At 39.2% G+C, this 19,277-nt stretch overlaps 1 protein-coding gene across 2 annotated transcripts in view; it reads left to right on the top strand.

The window, feature by feature from the left end:
* Positions 1–1,099: 1,099 nt before the first annotated feature.
* The window catches only part of TNPO1 (transportin 1), a 98,260-nt gene continuing 80,082 nt past the window's right edge, over positions 1,100–19,277 (top strand). Inside the window, exon 1 of one of the 2 annotated variants that reach the window (XM_045495209.1) lies at positions 1,100–1,220. Coding sequence is in view for 1 of the 2 variants with exons in the window: in XM_045495200.1 (XP_045351156.1) it covers positions 3,476–3,490 (15 nt within the window). In the remaining variant the exon portion in view is untranslated. Of the gene's footprint in view, positions 1,221–3,349; positions 3,491–19,277 lie in introns of those variants that run through there. The other variant, XM_045495200.1, reaches the window with a different exon arrangement.

Genomic DNA, 19,277 nt, shown 5'->3' on the forward strand with positions numbered 1-19,277 from the left:
CCAGGATTTTTTTCTGTAGTTTCCACTTTTCCTTAGTTTTAGCAGTTACTGTCTAAATGTTTTTGCTTTTGTTTTATCTCTCATACTGCCTCTTTCCTGGTTCTTCAGCTAAAGAGAGCAGTATTTTGTGGGGCATTTTTTTGGTGTTTCTGAACCATTGGCATTTCCAGGTTACCAGCTCCTTCAGTTTCGAGTCTGGGATATATGAGGCAAAAACAAAACCCTGGGGAACTAACTAGCATGTTGTTCCTTGAGTCCTGAGGGCACCGGCTGGCCTGCCTTCTCTCCATCTTTCAGAGTCTCCTTATGTTTGTTTTATATGTAATGTTTAGAGTTTTTAGTTGTACCTACAGGGAGGAATAGAGAGAAAGTAGGTCTACTCCATCTTCCCAGACGTAGAAGTCTAAGTAGACCTTTTCATAAATAGAATCATATTTTAATCACTAGGGGATATTAATAGTTAAAGGAACTTTGAAGTTAATCCTTTTAACTCCCTAATAACTCTCTAATTTATCTTTTTTTGTACATTCAAACTATATAGGGGGTTTGCTTCAAAGGAAAATGCCTATAGATTATTTACACATTTCTAACTATTGACTATCACTGTCCTCTTTTGAAATTTGAATTACATTCTTCTAAATATCACTTAAAAAAATTTTTTTTTCCCTTGATGTCAGTCTGAAGATGTTTCAATGGAAGGCAATTCCTTAAACTGTCTACTATTAAAGAATATAATGAGAATTCCCACATCTTTCAGAAGTGTAAGGTGGGAACATTACTCAGAAGCATTGTTTTTTAAGATCACCTGTATCTAAAAGATTATTTTACTTCTTTTACTGTGTTTCTATACGCTCACCAACAATTGCCTATTAAAGATATTTAACAATTTTTGGACTTTCAAACTTGTAATTTTTATTCAATCACCGTTCCTCCTTCTCAAACATCTGTTCTTTCATACGTATTAACATCTAGTAATAGTATCTTTTATTGCCTTCTAACTACCTGCCAGGCACTCTGCTAATGAGCTCTTAATATACTTTATCTTATTTAATCCTGTTTAAGACAAGGAAGTGAAGCTCAGAAAGACTGAATTGGAAGCATTCAGAAGTGGTGAAGCCAGTGTCAGCATACAAGCCCTGTGCCTCCCAGTTTCATGCTTGTTTGACAATGCTACATCTGACAGAGTGAGCATCTTTTCCTTCCGAGGGGAAAGCTTATAGGTAGGTTTCTCAATGTATTTTGTAATTTCTACCATTCTTTGATTTTTATCCTCACAAATTTGTTCACCTAAAAAAAGAATTAATACAGAAAATTTAAATATAAGGTATCTGTAGTAGGGTTGGGGGTTAAAATCTAAGGCATTTACTGTTTTTAATTTAAGTGTATGTCCTTAAAAAATACGGACAAAGTTTTACTACATGAGCTTTGCTGCTTTGTATTCGGGTCTAAAGAGAAAACACTGCTGGGTAGCTGCTATTTCATGTGCACACTGTGCAAAGGATTAACAGGTAACAGGAAAAGTAAAATAAAAGAAGCCATGTTAATAAGCCCTTCTTAATGGTAAGAAGATTTACTGTTTAAAACATGTATTTTTAATCTAACCTAGAACGTAGAGACAAAAAGGCTATACGTGCAAGCAGCTCTTCATTCAATACAGAGCTATTCATACTAAATTTTAATGCACTTTCATTTAAGTTTCATAAAAGTGTGAATATTTAATTTTCTTAGTCTCAATTTCACAACATTTGATGATCAGTATTTTTTTATTTCAAAAGATTTTGGTCAATAAATCCTCTTACATACACTAAATAATACTTCACCTTTTAAAATTAATTTCATTTACTTCCAAGGTATTATTCAGGTGAATTCCTGACTAATTGCTTTGTCAGTAGTTCTTTACATCTGTCATTATTTGCTAAACCTTTACATTTAAAAAGTATTCCTGTTGTTTTTCCTTAGCAAAGTAAATTGCAGAAACCACACATCCCCTGATTTGCAAGGATCAAGGCTCCCTTGATGTCCCAAAAAAGTCCCATGATGGGACTTTTCAAATGCAGAAATAAGCTCTTTTTGTTATTTGGATAAATATATGTATTCTGGGTAAATTTTCCTGCAGATACACTAACCTACATTTCGGAAGGTTTACATTAAGTTGTTTTCTTAGTAATATACTCCTATCTGGAGGCCTCTTTTGGTGCGTGCTCCTGTATCTCACTGCTATCAAATTAACATTAGAAAATGTTGGAATCCTAATTATGAGTGTCTTAGTTATGTAAAATATTTTTTCTTCGTATGTTCCATTTCCTAATGATAAAAAATAGTCCTTCTAGATTCAAAATTTAAGTGAAATAAATTGTTTTGTAAAATGACTTGTTGCAAATGAAAACTATTAGCAAGTTTGTTACCAAATAAGCTTTATCAATGTAAATAAAAAAAAAAAACTTTCTAGTATTGGTACTATAATTTTACCTCCAATAAGCCTGGAAGGCAACAACTGCTACACATTTTCAAAACATAATATATACAGCACTTACAAATAGGACAGTAAAAATGTATGAGGAAGGATATTATCAGCAGCATCATCACCATGGGTTATAATGATCATCTAGCTATGCAAATTTAAAATAATAATACATAGGAAATTTATATATAAGAATAATGTGGGGAAGGGAACTGTTATTTATCAGTTCATTACCATTATTATAATTGAGTATAAAAACATCTATGTCTCCCATTTTGGATTATGCTCTGTTTAGAAAACAGAAGGCATTTTAATTTCTCATGATGGCTGCTTACAAAGAGGAGGGCTTCTTATTTCTAAAAGGAAGACACTGGTTTTAACATACACCTGGACATGTAAAACTTAATTTTATAAATCCTTTAATTTTGCATAGAAAGCAGTTGACATGCTAGATACAGCATACCTCAAAAGTCAATCATGCAACATTCGCAGGCAGCCCTCTGCCCATATCCATCTACTGAAGTCGTTCCTGTTTTTTACCAGCAACGTTGGAACTGTATTATTGGGGGATATGCGGCATGTTCCATGTTAAATAGGCTCCCGGGGCAGGGCTGTCACTTTGGAGATTATCCGGAAGTATGGAAGTTCGTCTGGGGTAGGGTCGTCACGCTTAGGAGGCCCTGGACAGCCCCTAAGCGTCCACACTTGCAGGGCCATTTTTGGTCGAGGCCTCACGGCACAGAGCAGCCGGCTGCAGCGCGGCTTGAGCCACCGCTGGCGCGCGCCGCCGACCGCAGGTCAGCGGACCTAGCAGGCCCAGGCCGCGGTTTTCCCCGCCGCGCCGCCGTTGCCTAGGCGACCGCCGCCGAACGTTCCCGCGGCGGGCCCCGCCCCCCGGCCAATCGGACCAGCGCTCGTCCGAGCCCAGATTCTCTTTGTTCCGCAGCCATTTCAGGCCCCGGACGGGAGGCAGCGCCGCTTCGGCAGAGGGCCCGAGCGCCGGAGGCCTCTGGGATGGTGTGGGACCGGGTAGGTGGCGTGAGGGTGCGCGGCCCCTGACTGGAGGGCGGGAGCGGAGGCAGGCTGTTCCGAAGCTGCCTGAGGGGCCGCGGGGAGAGGCGCCCGACCCGCCGCCCTCCCGGCCGTTTGGAGCCCGGCGGCGGCGGCGGCGCGGTTCTAAGCCCAACAGCTGTCCGGCGGGACGCCGGCGGCGGTCGGGCAGCGCCTCCTCAGGTGTCCGAGGTCGGCCTGACGGCCAGTAAGAGCGGCGAGGAGGGGAGCGTCTTCTCGCCGGGGAGCTGTTACACCGCGGCGTTTGAGGGCCTTGGTGCCGCAGTCGCTGCGCCAGGACGGCTGCTTCTGCCGGTTCTCGGCGCTTTGGGGCACTGCCTGCCTCTGCCCCGGATGGCCCGTCTTTGTCCCCCGCCCTTTCCCCTTTGCCCGGGTGTCCCAGGCCCGCACACGCCTTCCTCTCCACACTCCGCTCGGGCGGATCGCTTTCTCTGGGCGGTTCTTGCCCCTTGTGGCCTCTTGGCCTCACGACATATTTACATAACTTTAATGTTAGTAACTGCACGGGCTTTGCGTGGGCTTGTGTTTTTTTCACTTCCACCCTTTTGTACTTCTCCCACGCGAACACGCGACAGGGAACAGCTGCCGAGGAGCAGACCAGCTACCGCAATTAAGAAAAGGCTTTCTTCCTTTAAAAATGATCGCCTATTTGTCTACTGATGTAAAAACCAGCTGGATGTGGCAAGGACTGCTTGCTACCTAAATCTAAGTCCGTTTTCTTAATCATTAATTAGTTTGGTCCATCAACAGATTTGGATGTAGAAATTTAAACTTGGAGGGATTCACAAATTGGTTTTGACAGTTGTTTTAAGAAGCTTCATAACAATCCTACCTTGAAACAGTGATGACTTCATTGATGAGTTTATAAATGGTAATTTTTTTATCCTAAAGAAAAGATGTCTATAAAAAAACAAGTTGTATTGTCTAATCGGTATTTGGAAATACAAGGTTGTAAAATGGCTATCCTTGAAAGGCTTATTTTCATTTAGGGTAACAAAAGTTCCTTTTAGATTTTAACTTTCCCTTTTGTACCAAAGCTTTCATACTAGAATGGCAAGTAAGTTCCACTTACTGAAGCAGGGAAGTATTCAGTCTTGGGGGAGAAACGATTTTGTTTTCCACTTGTACCCTGCCCTGCACACCTTTCTTCTTGAACAATGACTCCACCAAGTTGAAAACTCGCAGCCGCAAAAGGGGAATGTTAGTTTGAAGATGCAGATTTCTCTTTTACTCCCCAGCATATGCATTCATAAATGCCTAACAGTTTACCAGTCCAGTTTTTACGTCACCTGAGTTAATGTTAGCCTAATGAACTACTAGTGCTCCATTTCGTTTTTCCTAAAAGGGCCCCACCTGGGTCACCCTTGAGGTTACATTTTTGTCCCAGGCATTCAGGGAATTACTAAATTCCTCCCACAGAAATACCTATAAAAATGTTTTAAAGTAATCAAGCGTATTACCAAAATATGTTATGAGCAGGATAAGATTTTGGAAAAAAATACACATTCTTGTTGTAAATATTTCCATTATCAACACTTGATACTGTGTTCATTGTTTTTATGACTAGTTTTTCTTTTTTATATAACGTTAAATCCATCACATGAGCTCAAGTTTTCTAAATATTGTAAATGAACTTCACTGAAATGTAAATGTACTATATTTAGAAGAATTGCTTGCTTTTATCCATGTTGGAATCTGCAAATACTGTTTTTAAAAGAAATTTGATTAATAAAGGAAGGCAAAACAAGTAACAAGTCATGAAATAAATTTATCAAATGTAAACCGCAGAGAGGAACACAGCAGTAAGTGGGAGTTACGTTTATTGCCTGGAGTATAAATTGTGACTGTTTTTTCCTGGAGTTGATACTTGAATTTATACTGGTGCCAAAAAGGTCTTTCTCCCAGAAAAACAATTTGGTCTACCAGCAAATGGGTGAGAAAGCTGAAAGAATGAAAGTGATTGATTAACTGATGATTGTTTTCAAAAACAGTGGAGAATAATGCCATCTTCAAAAATCAGGATTAGAGACAAAAAATTCCCCAAATGTTGGGAGTCTTTCTTAATTAGTCCCGTTCAGCCAGTGTCGCGGTGGATATCCAGTGAGTGTTGGCAGGTGAAAGGAGTCTCCTGGGTTGCAGGGTGAACTTTATGATGGAGGACAGGTTTAGTGGTAACTGTATAGATTTGTAGTTCTATGGTTGGGTGTTGGTGTAGGAGAGTTTCTAGAAGCCTCTGTTCATTTGGTTGCCTCAGGACCTCCTTAGTAGAATTCTTTGAAGTACTGAAAGTGGGTGTAATAACTAAGAATGGTTAAATGAGTCTCAGTGATTAAATGAGATATTGGAACAGGAAATAGGGATGCAGATTTGTCTTGGAATTTTCTGGAGTGGATAGAACCCATACAGGAATGGTGGCTACATCTTGTTCCAAAATGGCACCTGATGGCAGAGCAAATAGTTGAACTCAGAACTAAAAGAATGCCTAGAGCTGAAAGAAAGCTGTTAACTGAATGACCACAAGATTGGAGTTGACATTTGCCTTTTTAATAGTTAAAATTTAAAAGCAAAGCAAATCTTCAAATGTAGCAGTTAGGAACAGGAGCTCTAGAGCCAGACTCCTTGGATTCAAATGTTGGCACCTTCTGAAATCATGTGTGGACTTGGGCAAGTTACTTCATTTCACTGTGCCTCAGTTTTTTCATCTCATAATGCTGTGAGGATTAACTGAATTAATTTGGTAAACTCTTAGAATGGGGCCTGATGTGGTAAACACTCCATAAATAATAAGTGCTATTATCATCATGATCATTGATATTTTAGAAAATAACCCATCAAATTATAATCACTAATATCTAGACTTTGAGATAATTACTGTAAACCCATTGATATATTTCCTTTCAATATTTTTTCTCAGTTTGATTTTTCATAGTTGAGACTTTACTATATGAATAGCTTTTTTTTAATTTTTTTTTTTTTAATGTTTATTTATTTTTGAGACAGAGCATGAACGGGGGAGAGTCAGAGAGAGAGGGAGACACAGAATCGGAAACAGGCTCCAGGCTCTGAGCCATCAGCCCAGAGTCCGACGCGGGGCTCAAACTCACAGAGTGTGAGATCGTGACCTGAGCTGAAGTCGGACGCTTAACCAACTGAGCCACCCGGGCGCCCATGAATAAATAGCTTTTCATTCTGCTTTTTCACTTAGCAACATTAGCATTTTCTCCTGTTAATTTGTTAGCACTTAAAATTTTTTTTTTATTTTAAATTTTCTTTTTTATAAGTTTATTTATTTATTTTGAGATAAGAGTGCACATGAGCGTTGGAGGGACAGAGAGGAGGAGAGAGAGAATCCCAAGCTGGCTCCTCACTGTCAGGACAGAGTCTGACACAGGGCTCAAATTCATGACCATGAGATCATGACCTGAGCCAAAATCAAGAGCTGAACACACTCAGCCAATTGAGCCACCTAGGTGCCCCTGTGAGCATTTTTAAAAAATGACCTCATAATGTGATTTTCTCATAATTAAACAATGTCCTAGTGGACAGTTAGCAAGTTTCTAATTTTTTTTTTTTTGGCAGTCTAAGAAATGTTACAATGAGCATCCTTGTACATCAAACAGCTTCTGTGTTTTAGCTTATTTCATTAAGATAGATTCTCCAAAGGGAAAATACTGGGTTGGAGTATAAGAATATCCAAAGCTCCCATATTGTTTTTACTTAAGAAAATTTAATAATGGACTTAAAACTGAGGAGCACAGCATTTATTGCCCTTATTGCTTGAGATGGGAAGGAAGAGGGAGTAAAATAACATTTTTTCCATATACTATACCAGGCATTATTTGTAGGTATTTATCATACTTTTTTACTTTTATATACATGCTGCTCGGTATCATAGTTCTTTGTTACACCTGGGAGTTACCTGTAGATAAGCAAGTACTTTGCCCATGGACTCAGAATGTTCAAGGCTGAATCTGAATCTAGATCTACCTGATTGCAAAGCTCATATCCTTTAATTGTAAAATTTCATGTAATATACATACTCAGAATCTTATGAATATGTACACATTGAATAAATACAGAACCTTGTGATGAATCTTATAGTTCACTATAACTTAGTGGATCTACACATTATGAAGATAGTAAACTTGAGCTGGAGGTAATGAATGGGTAAATTACAAAGTTAAACTAGAGAGGCCTTAACTATCTGCATATATTTTACAAAAGGAAAAAATATCCTTACCTGAAAGTAATGTAATGAGGTGTACCTGAATGGTTTCTAAAATGAATGCAAAAAGTATTTGTGGTGAAACACTCTTTGTAATGACCTCAACACAGATAGGGGAAGAAAAAACAAATCCATCAAATTTGGGAGATCTGTATAAAAAGTGACAATGGCCTGGGTGACTCAGTCGGTTGAGCGTCTGACTTTGGCTCAGGTCATAATCTCACGGCTCCTGAGTTTGAGCCTCATGTTGGGCTCTGGGCTGACAGCTCAGAGCCTGGAGCCTGCTTCACATTCTGTGTCTGTCTCCCTCTCTCTCTCTGTCTCTGTCCTGCTCACACACACTTTCTCTCTCAAAATAAATAAAACATGAAAAAAAAAGTGACAATGGCCTATTAAGAAACCAAATTGAAAAATAAACTTAGTAAAACCCCTGCCAAACTAAAGTCTTAGTAGAGAAATAACAAAAAAAATAGTAATAATAAAAGATACTCCAGTTAAGGAGAATAAGACTACAAGCTGTAGGGAATTAATTATATGCTGAAAAGTGAAGGGAAAAAGTTAACTGCATTTTATAGTTGACCGTGAAGGACTCTGAAGCCTATAATAAAATAATATTCAGCAGAGCCTCTTAATCCTCAGGTATAGAAGTGGCTGTCATAGATAAAATGGTCCATCCCAGAAAGGCCAAGTTTCCATTGCTTTTGTCTTTACTAAGGAAGGGATTAGAGTAGAGAAATAGTTCACCAAATCGTGATCGTACTCAATAAATAAACGATTAGGAATAGGTGGTATCCACCAAAACTATAAAGAAACACTTAGAAAATTGATCACTATGCTATCATTAAAAATAGTATTTTTGAAAAATAATGACATAAAAGGAAAAATAGTTACTTTTAGCTGGAGCATAGGAAAACAGGAAAATGATGAGAAAGATGGCAAATTATGAAGGATTGATTTTGTGTGCCATTTATTCATTTACTAAACATTTTTTAGTGCTGGGATTGTCCCTTGTCAGTTAGGGATTTACATACTACTGGAGAGAGAGATGTGAAGAAAAAAGTGTAACAAAGTGTAGTTATAGCTTTACAGTATAAATCTGTGGCCGTATCTAGCAGGGCTAGTAATAGAGTTCATGCAGGGGATAGGAGCAGCGCTTCAGACACTGTCAGCAACGATAAGGACCTACCGTGTTCTTGAAACTGCAAGCAGTTCAGGGGCCCTAAAAGATACAGAGCAGGAGCCCATGAACTTTTTCTGTAAAGGACTAGACAGTAAATATTTTCTGCTCTGTGGGCCAAACCACCTCAAACGTAGTGCAAAAACAGTCATAGTATGGAAACTAATGGGTTTGACCAGTAAGACTGGTGGGCCTTAAATGTCTCTAGTAGATAGTAGAGGGACTTGAGGAAGAGATAACCTACTGGGCCTAGCATGAGCCATAGGAAGATTTGAAACAAGGAATTTGTAACATTTGTGTGAATCATTAAAAGCGGAATGAATTAGAAGAAGTTTCTTTCTAAGCACTATAAACCACTAAGAAAAGAGAAGAAGGGGCACCTGGGTGGCTCAGTTGGTTGAGCGTCCGACTTTGGCTCAGGTCATGATCTCGTGATTTGTGAATTTGAACCCCGTGTTGGGTTCTGTGCTGACAGCACGGAACCTGCTTTGGATTCTGTGTCTCCCTCTCTCTCTGCCCCTCCCCCAGTCACTCTCTCTGTCCCTCTCAAAAATAAACAAACATTAAAAAAAAAAAAGAGAAGAGAAGACAACTCGGTTTCTTAACAGCCAAATTCACAAAAGAGGGGCGCCTGGGTAGCTCAGTCTTGGTTAAGCGTCCGACTTCAGCTCAGGTCATGATCTCGCGGTTTGTGAGTTCGAGCTCCGCGTCAGGGTCTGTTCTGACAGCTCAGAGCCTGGAGCCTGCTTCGGATTCTGTGTCTCCCTCTGTCTCTCCTCCCTCACTCATGATCTCTCTCTGTCTCAAAAAGGAATACACATTAAAAAGATTTTTTTTTTTTTTCACAAAAGAGAATCTCAATACAGCTAATGCTCTGCCCCACCAGTAGAGAAGTGCAAAGTAAAACGGCGATATTTTGTTTGCCGTCATACTGGCAAAAGTGAAAAAGTTTTGCTAGTGTGTATTGACAAGGTTGTAGTGGAAACTCCTACGTTGAGTAAGTCAGTAGAGCCATTTTAATTTTACAGCAAGAACATTTTGACACAGCAATTTCCATTTCTTAAAGAAGCATGGGGATGAGTGTATCAGGGGTCCTGTGTGTTCGAGAATGTCGGTAGCCACAGAACCTCCAGACTTCCAGCCTGGAAGTTGCCTGCACTCCAGTTCATAAAAGGGTCTATATATGTCTTTTTAAAAAACAAAACAAAACACTAAAAATCCCTCCTAACTCTTTATACCCTTCTGTGCCCACTGGAATTTACAGTCCTTCATCTGCAGAGTCCGGTCTCAACCTGTTCTTAAACATTTCCTTCACTTCCTTGCTCTTCTGGAAAGCTGACTTTTTTGCACTGTGCAGTTGTGGGTGTTGTTTTCTATAGCCCTTCTAATCAGTGTTTCTAGAGGTGGGAAAGATGTCTGCCGTGCAACTCCTTGCTGCTTTCAGACTCTTCTCCCTTCCTCCTCCCTAAAAATCCTCAGATTATATAATCCATTACCCCTCATGGTGGTTATTAACTGTTGATAGTATAATTGCTATCCGTGACCTCCAGATCATTCCTCTTCATTTTTTAGTTATTTTAGCTCCAGGTTCATTGCCCCTCTCTTCAGTACTGCCTCAGTCTTTATATTGAAATTGAAAAAAATGTACATAACTGATCTTTCCAATATCCTGGCCTCTCATTCCTAGACCTTTCCTCCAGTGCTCGTCTATCCTATCTCAGTCACTCACTCCCATAGTGACACCCTTCTGCCTTGTCAGTAACTACAGTCCTTACGTAGTTGCAATTTTATGTGTTCTATTTTGTGACCCCACTTTCTGTTTTTGTAGTTCACTCCTTCTGGTTAATATCTCAGCCCCAACCATCTTTTGACCCCAGCGTAATCTCCATTGTAGCGATCCTGTTATTGTTTCCCTGCCACTCGTGCTCTTGATATTTTCACTCCCCTTCTTAACCCGGCTGAAATTTCATGGTTAATCTTTTTTAATTTTTTTTTTTAAATTTAGTTTTGAGAGAGTGAGCGCATGCACATGAGCAGGGGAGGGGCAGAGAGAGAGGAAGACAGAAGAGAGAGCCTGATGCAGGACTCAAACTCACAGAACTGTAAGATCATGACCTGAGCCGAAGTCAGACGTTCAACCAACTGAGCCACCCAGGCACCCACAGTTTATCATTTTAATCACTCCTTTGGATCCACTTCCTTGCTCTTTGCTTGTTTGGTAGTAACACAGGCCTACGTAAAACCAATTCTCTGCTTTGTACCTGCCATTATGCAACTTAGTATAGCTGGAAGAAAACACACAACCATACCTGACCTCTTTACTCAAGGGGACCCTTGATGCTGCCTGTTGGTTGCACTGTGTTTTCTTAGTCTGTTCACTCTCCTATTCCCGTATGACTATTTCATATCTTCTCTTTTTCAAACCTTCGAATCTCTTTTCCCATCTTCACTTTTAGCTCATACGTGATCTTGCTTCCTGCTTTGCTAACAAAGTAGAAGCAATCAGAAAGCTTACACAGACTGCCAGCACCCTGTGTACCTACCAACATCTGTGTCAGTACTTGCTGTCTTCCTGCTTATTACTTAGGTTAACTGTTCATGTTCTTGTGTCTGCTTTTGTACTAGATCCCATCCTTGTCCATGTGCTCAAGGACATTAATTCAGCTTCTCTCCTTCCACATCATGGTTTTCCTTTATTGAATTATGTCTATCAGCAAACAGACATGCTATTATTTCTCCCAGTATTTAAAAACAAAAATCTTGATCCACTCCTCACCACCTGTTTCCCCATTTTGGGGGTTTCCTTTGCAGCATTATTCCTTGAAAGAGTTGTCCGTACTTGGTAATGCCAAATTCTTCCCTTTCGTATACTACACCAAACCCACTCCCATCAGGCTTTTGCCTGCCCCATTCCTGCTGAACGGCTCATGTTCTCCAGTAACTTCCATGTTATCAAATGCCATATGCCATTGATTCTGTTCATCTTACTTGGTCTATCAGCAGCATTTGACAGGGCTGTTTGTTCCCTTATCCTTGAAACACTTTCTTCTTTGCTTTCCAGTATACCACACACCCCCTGCTTATCTTCTACCTCCTTCCTGGCCCCTTGTAATTCTCCTTTCAGACCTCGTTTGTTGAAGAACCCAGGGCTCAGTCCTTGCTTTTTGTTGTCTTGTTTTTCCTATCACTTCATTCATAATTTTACTCAGTCTCATGGCTTTAAATACCATGTAAATGCCAGCAACAACCAAACTAATTCTAGTCTCCTATGTACAGCTGCCTCTTCAACATCTCTACCTAAATGTCTAATGATATACATCAAACTCAGCATTTCCAAACTAAACTCCTAAACATCTCCCCAGTACCTACTCTACACATAGACTTGCCCCATTTCTATCTGTCAGTAGCCACTCCTCCTCCCAGTAGCTCAGGCTGAAATCTTCGAGTTATCCTGGACCTTGCTTTTTCTGTGACTCTTCACATCCATAGTTTCAGGACAACCTGTTTTTTCTATATCATCAAAATACATCCAGAATTTTACAGTGCCTTGTCGTCTCCACTACTATCACCTTGATGCAAGCTACTACTGTCATAAATACTGTTTAAATAGGTTACTCAGGTGTCCCCATTCTACCTTAGTCCTTCCCGATAGTCTTTTCTTAATACAGTAGCGAGAGCTAGTCTTTTGCAAATTAAGACAGTCCCAGTCACTTCCTTATTCAGAGCACTGCAGTGGCTCTTCTTTTGATTCAGAGAAAATCTAGTCCTTACAGTAGCCCACAAAACTTTTTATAATCTGCCCAAACCACTCCCCTTTGTCCCTTACCTTCTTGACCTTATTTCCTATTACCAGTTTCCCTCTTTGCACACTGGTCTCCTTGCTCTATCAAAAACATATCAGTCATGTTCCTACTTTGGGACTTTTGCTTTAGCTACTGGTTCAACTATCTGGAATCTGCTTTTCCCAAATATCTACTTGGCTCACTGGCTTTACTGTCTAGTCTTTGCTCAGATGTTACCTCCTTTGAACACCTTCTTTTTTTTTCTTTCTTCTTCTTTTTTTTTTTTTTTTTTTTAATTTTTGAGAGAGAGAACGAGCATGAGCAGGGGAGGGGCAGAGAGAGAGAGGGATAGTGAGAGAACACCAAGCAGGCTCTGTGCTGTTAGCATGGAGCCAGATGTGGGGTTCGAACTCAGGAACAGTGAGATTATGACCTGAGTTGAAACCAAGAGTCAGACACTTAACCGACAGAATCCCCCAGACACCGTTTTTAATATGGTATCCTACCTTCTCCCACCCCCGCCCCTTATCCTGGATTCTTTTATTTTTTGCATAGCTCATACTACCTTTTACACTGCTATATCAGGGGTCAGCAAGTTAGAGCCCCACTACCCTCTGGCTTGTTTTTGTACAGCCTGTGAGCTAAGAGCAGTTTTTACATTTTAAAGTGTTGTAAAACAAAAATAAAGAATCTACAACAGACATGTGCTCTGCAAAACCTAGAATATTTACTATCAGGCCCTTTGCAGGCAAAGTTTAATGGTATATTCTGTTTATTTTCTTTCTCTTCCCACGCAATTGTAAGCTCCAAGAGGGCAAAGGTCTTTGTTTTGTTTATTGCTGTATTTACAGCAGCTAGAACAGTGCCTAGAATACAGTAGGCATTCAGTAAATATCAGTTAAATGAATGAATTGCTTGTAGTGGTACAAAATTATAAATAGGTTAAGTATTCAAGAACTCATACTGCAATTAGTAATGAAGTAGAGTTATACATAATGAGTAGGTAAGCAAAGGCATATTTTAAAAGAATTTTTTAAATTATTTAAGTGATCTCTGCACCCAAAGCAGGGATCATATTCCAACAGCCAACCAGGCACCCCTGAATTTTATAAAACAGAAAACATTACTTCTATAGAAACATACGTATTTAGATGCACAAAATAACCGCTCTATAAGCTTGTGCATCGGGTGAATATTAGAATACCTCTGGGGAGGAGATCAAGATTAGGAGAGATACTTGAAGGGAGCTAGAATTTCATTCATATTGTTTCCTTTTTTTGTATACAGTGAGAAGCAGTCACATGTCTATTTTTCATTTAAAGATTTTTTTTTTTTTGAAGAGAAAGGGAAAAAGAAAGAAATAGGTACTAACTAAACCAGTAAGAGAAAATAGTAATGCAGTGGAAAGGGAAGAAAATGTTGCCTTTCTTAAATACTGTATTTTGCCAACCATCTGAATTAGAAGGAATGAGCATTATGAATGCTGAGGAAAACATGCAAAAGTAAAGACTCTTGGGTAGGGATAAGCATAACATCAGGGAACTGCCAGAAAATCAACATGGAACATAGTGAGAAAGGATCAGAGACTACTAGGAGATTAGTTCAGAGAGAGGCAGGAGCCCAGATTAGTTACAACTATGTAGCTGTGGTAAGGATATGAGGTTTTATTTTAAGTGTGATGAGAAACCATTGGAAAGTTTTGATGGTCAGAAGATGTGATTTAATTGCAGCTTTAACATGGTCATTTTTGCTGCTTTGTCTCAGAGAATGGGCAGTAAGGGAACAAAACAGAAAGGTAGGGAAACCTATTGTAGTAGACCATTCTCTTGTAGAACATGGTGGTTCCCAGACTAGGGACGTGAGAAGTGGTCAGACTCAGAGTGTATTTTAGAATATATTCTGATAGCCCTGGCTGATGATTTGGATGTGGGATATAAAGGAAATCAAGGATGGTCTCTTAGTATTTTGGCCTAAACAACTGGATGCACACTTACTATAGGCAAGTGGAGGAGAACTAGGTTTGAGCAGGATGAGGAAAAGAATCAAGAGTTGTGTTTTAGCCAGTGAAGTTTAAGATGCCCATTTCACAAACAAATGAGTATGTCTTATAAAATATTGGATGTTTGAGTCTGGAGTTCAGAATGCTATTTAATGGCACAGACTGGATGAGGTTATGTATAGGTAGAGAAAAGAAAGGGATATTTAGGGGTAGGAGAGCCAGCAAAGGAGACTGACAAAGAGTAGCCAGTGATACAAGAAGAAAACCTGAGAGATGTGAGGCTGGGAAGGGAAAGAGTGGTTGCCTGTGTTCAGCACTGTGGAGGGATTGCGATAAGGCCAAGAAATAGTTGGGTTTGGCAAAAAGGAAATCTCTGTCTTATTGGAGTGGAGTAAAGATGGGGAGATGGTGACTGTACACAACTTTCAAGATGTTTCTGTGAATGGAAGGAAGTGGATCAATGGAGTAGTAGTGGAGGATGAATGGAGTCAAAGCTGCTTTTTTAAGACCTTATTTTAAAATAATTTTAAACTTAGAGGAAAGTTGTGAGAATAATTTAGACAGTTCCCATGTACATACAGCTTACCTGGATTGACCGGTTGTTTACATTTTGCCACATGCTTTCCTCCCACTCCTACACACACATACACAATTATTTTTTTCATCATTTCAGAGTAGGCTTTATACATCTTGCACTTTTACCCCTTAAGTACTTTGATTTGTGGGTCTTAAGAGCTGGGATATTCTCTTCTAAAACCACGTAATAGTTATCAAATTCTGGAAATTTAGGGTTTTTACTGTCTATATTACAGTTTTGTTGCTTGTCCCTATAACATTCTTTATAACATTTTTTCCTCCAGTACAGGATCCAGCCCGTGGTTTTATGTTACATATAATTGTCTTTTTTAAACAGAGAGTTTTGGGTTTGTTTTTTTTTTTTAATGGAACTTGACCGTTTTATCCTCTTAACTACCCCTTGGTTAATTATTCTTTCTATGACTAATAAGTGGCAAGACAGGAGCTCAAAGTCAAGTAGAGGAACTCCAGGGTTTGCACTCTTAAGCTCTGTCTTAAAATGCCTCTCAAGTGATGCACAGAAAAATGTGAAATTCCCTGTTTGAAGTGGACAAATAAGTCAAAGATACAGCTCAGAGACAATGATGCTTATATTGAAAGAGTGATTGTAACTTTCTAGATCTGGATTATACTGTTTTAATGGTGGATCAAAGTTTAATATATCACCCCAATGAGCATTAGGACAGAGAGAAAAGCAAGAAAAGTGAAGATATTTAAACTTTGTATGTGAAAGTTATCAGACTTTGGTATAAATTACATGTTTTCAGAGTTCTTGGTGCTAATGTTTAGAAAGGTAAAATAAAATGCTTGGATTAATTATTTTGTGATAGAGTTCAGTTGGCACTGTCTGGTTATAAAGAGTTCTGATCTGTGTTTCAGAAAGAGTTTGTCTAAGCTCATAAAATGCTACCTGTCAACCTTTATTAGAAAATATTATGAGACGTAATTTAGGGAAAGAGCATTAAACAGTGAATCATTGAAACCACAGGTGCTCCAGAACAGGAACTAGAATGCTCCATTGGCTTTTTAGTTGAATAATGCTTTTACATAGTTTCTGTTACAGTTTTAAGGAGATAATGGGTAAAAACTTGTGTGGGATAGAAACCCAAGTTATGGTGAAAGTTTTTCTTTGGCATTTTCAATTAAAGATTGTTCTTACTATTGAATGTGATTTCTGTAAGAAGTGACCTAAGCCTGACGTGGGAACCCAAGTATTTGCTGCAAGAATCAAATGACATGTAACTTAGTAATCCCGCAACTACATTTGAACAGTTGAGTTCAATACAAGTTTCCCTGAAGGCTTGGAGAATTTCAGTAGCAAGTATAAAGGAAAGAAGAAAGTCTGGCTTTTGTATGTGGAATATGACCAGACTGATTGTTTATAATCAACTAAATGTTTCACTTCTAGAAGCTGAAAGGACCACAGTCTTTAGTTGCTTTATAGGTGAGGAAATGAACGAAATGAGTAGAAGTGATTTGTACAGGGTCGTCCAGCCTGCTCTTCTTTCTGCAGAGAAGAACTGAGACAAGCATGTCAGATCTCTACCACTCCTTTTTTTTTCTGATATTATTTTGGCTCTTCATGGTACAGAAGAGTTAAAAGACCCATGGTCAGGGGCACCTAGGTGGCTCAGTCAGTTAAGCGTCTGACTTCAGCTGAGGTCATGATCTCACAGTTTGTGGGTTCAAGCCCTGCATCGGGCTCTGTGCTGACAGCTTAAAGCCTGGAGCCTGCTTTGGATTCTGTGTCTCCCTCTCTCTCTACCCCTTTCCTGTTCATGTTCTGTCTCTCTCAAAAATAAATTTTAAAAATGTTAAGCAAGCAAACAAACAAAACCATGGTCAGAGACAGTTTGTCCCCAAACCCCATGGAGTTAACAGTGGTTTTTTTGTTAGCTCCAGAAGGGCTTTGGCTGTGATTCAAGTGTCTATCGCCCATCCTTCTCCTGACCTGACACTTTATCCTTCCATAGGTCAAGGATGAAATAGTGGAGAAGCTGTAAAGGTTAGGAGGTTTTTCTGGACTCTTACTTCAGTGTAAATAGTAAGCACAGATTCAAGAGTGGTATAGTAGTTTAAGGTCTGAGGTAGGAATTTGATGGGGAAGCTTAAAAGCCAGTAGAGAAATAAAATGCTGAAGCATAAAAAGGAAAAGACTGTAATAAAAATCCTAGCTTTACTTGCCCCTTACATCCTAGTGGGCTAGAGGCTTTTGTGTTGGTGTCAGTATTTGCTGATCAGGGACACAGCAGGCAATTTTTATTTATAAAACAGATTTGGTACAGTCATACTCCCATGAGATTCTAGTAGAGTTTCATTTGCTCAGCAGGCAGGACAAAATTGTGATCTCAGGTAAAAGTATCATTTTCTGAATTGTGGAAATACAAACTCCTGGCCATCTCAAATGTTTTGGGTCATGTTCCTCAAATGCCCCACCACACATTGAATTATTGAACTTAATAACATAAAGAAACCTTAGGAATTTTGTTTTTGTAGTTTCCAGCTATAAAACCCTGCATATATCAGTGGTTAGTAAATGTTGGCTTATTGATTTCATTTCTGGAGTTCCTTTCTTCTAGAATATGCATACTACTCCTGTAAGAATACATAATGAAGAGTCAACTGGAGATTGTGTATTTTATTAACTGTAAATGATAATATGGATTATTTGCTGTATGAAATTTTTTTAATTGTAATATCATTTCATGTGACTTAAAAATTTGGTTTCTGTGTACCTAACCCTACTCCAAGGAAATTATGTAGGAAAAGGTTTTTTTTATAATAAATAAATAATTTTTTTTTAAGAATCACTTTGGTGTAGGGGTGCCTGGGTGGCTCAGTCAGTTAAGCGCTTAGTCTGACTCTTGATTTATGAATTGATTTTAATGTTTATTTATTTATTTTGAGAGAGAACATGCACATAGGAAAGGGGGAGAGAAAGAGAATCCCGAGAAGGCTCCATGCTGTCAGCCCAGAACCAGACAGTCAGCTCAGTCTCACAAACTGAGGTAATGACCTGAGCCAAAATCAAGAGTCAAATGTTTAACTGACTGAGCCACCCAGGCATCCCATGAATTATTTTCTTAAAGAGTAAAATAGTATATGACACAAATGATTGAATAGCAAAGTAAAAAGTACTCGAACTCTAACCTTTATCAGTTTAGTATATGCTCAGTGACAAATTTATTTGTAGAATGTACTTATTTCTGCAGTTAGAATTTTCTTTTTTTTTTAATTAAAAAAATTTTTTTTACCGTTTATTTATTTATTTATTTATTTATTTTTAATTTTTTTTTTTAACGTTTATTTATTTTGGGGACAGAGAGAGACAGAGCATGAACGGGTGAGGGGCAGAGAGAGGGGGAGACACAGAATCAGAAGCAGGCTCCAGGCTCTGAGCCATCAGCCCAGAGTCCGACGCGGGGCTCGAACTCACAGACCGCGAGATCGTGACCTGAGCTGAAGTCGGACGCTTAACCGACTGCGCCACCCAGGCGCCCCTACCATTTATGTATTTTTGAGAGAGACTGAGACAGAATGCGAGTGGGTTAGGGGCAGAGAGAGAGGGAGACTCAGAATCCAAAGCAGGCTCCAGATACTGAGCTGTCAGCACAGAGCCTGATGCCGGGCTCAAACTCACGAGCTGTGAGATCATGACCTGAGCCGAAGTCGGATGCTCAACCAACTGAATTAGTCACCCAGGAGCCCCTGCAATTAGAATTTTCTTATCATACATTAGTAAATTTTGCTTGTAATATTTGTAGTTATTATTAGTGAGGGAATCTATAGAACTTAACTGCCACAGAATTTTTAAGAATCATTGTAGAAGAATTATAGACCCTCTTTTCTGAGCTATATTTTAATTTGCTTTTGGCTTTTACATTTTCATGAGATTTTTTTCCTTCTAGTTCAGTATAAGGTTTAATCAAGCTATTCATTGATTTTTTCTTAAGTGGTATTTCTGAAATTATGTGCCAGTGTTTTGA

The sequence above is a fragment of the Leopardus geoffroyi genome, chromosome A1 (assembly GCF_018350155.1).
Source record: "Leopardus geoffroyi isolate Oge1 chromosome A1, O.geoffroyi_Oge1_pat1.0, whole genome shotgun sequence".
Classification (NCBI taxonomy): domain Eukaryota; kingdom Metazoa; phylum Chordata; class Mammalia; order Carnivora; family Felidae; genus Leopardus; species Leopardus geoffroyi.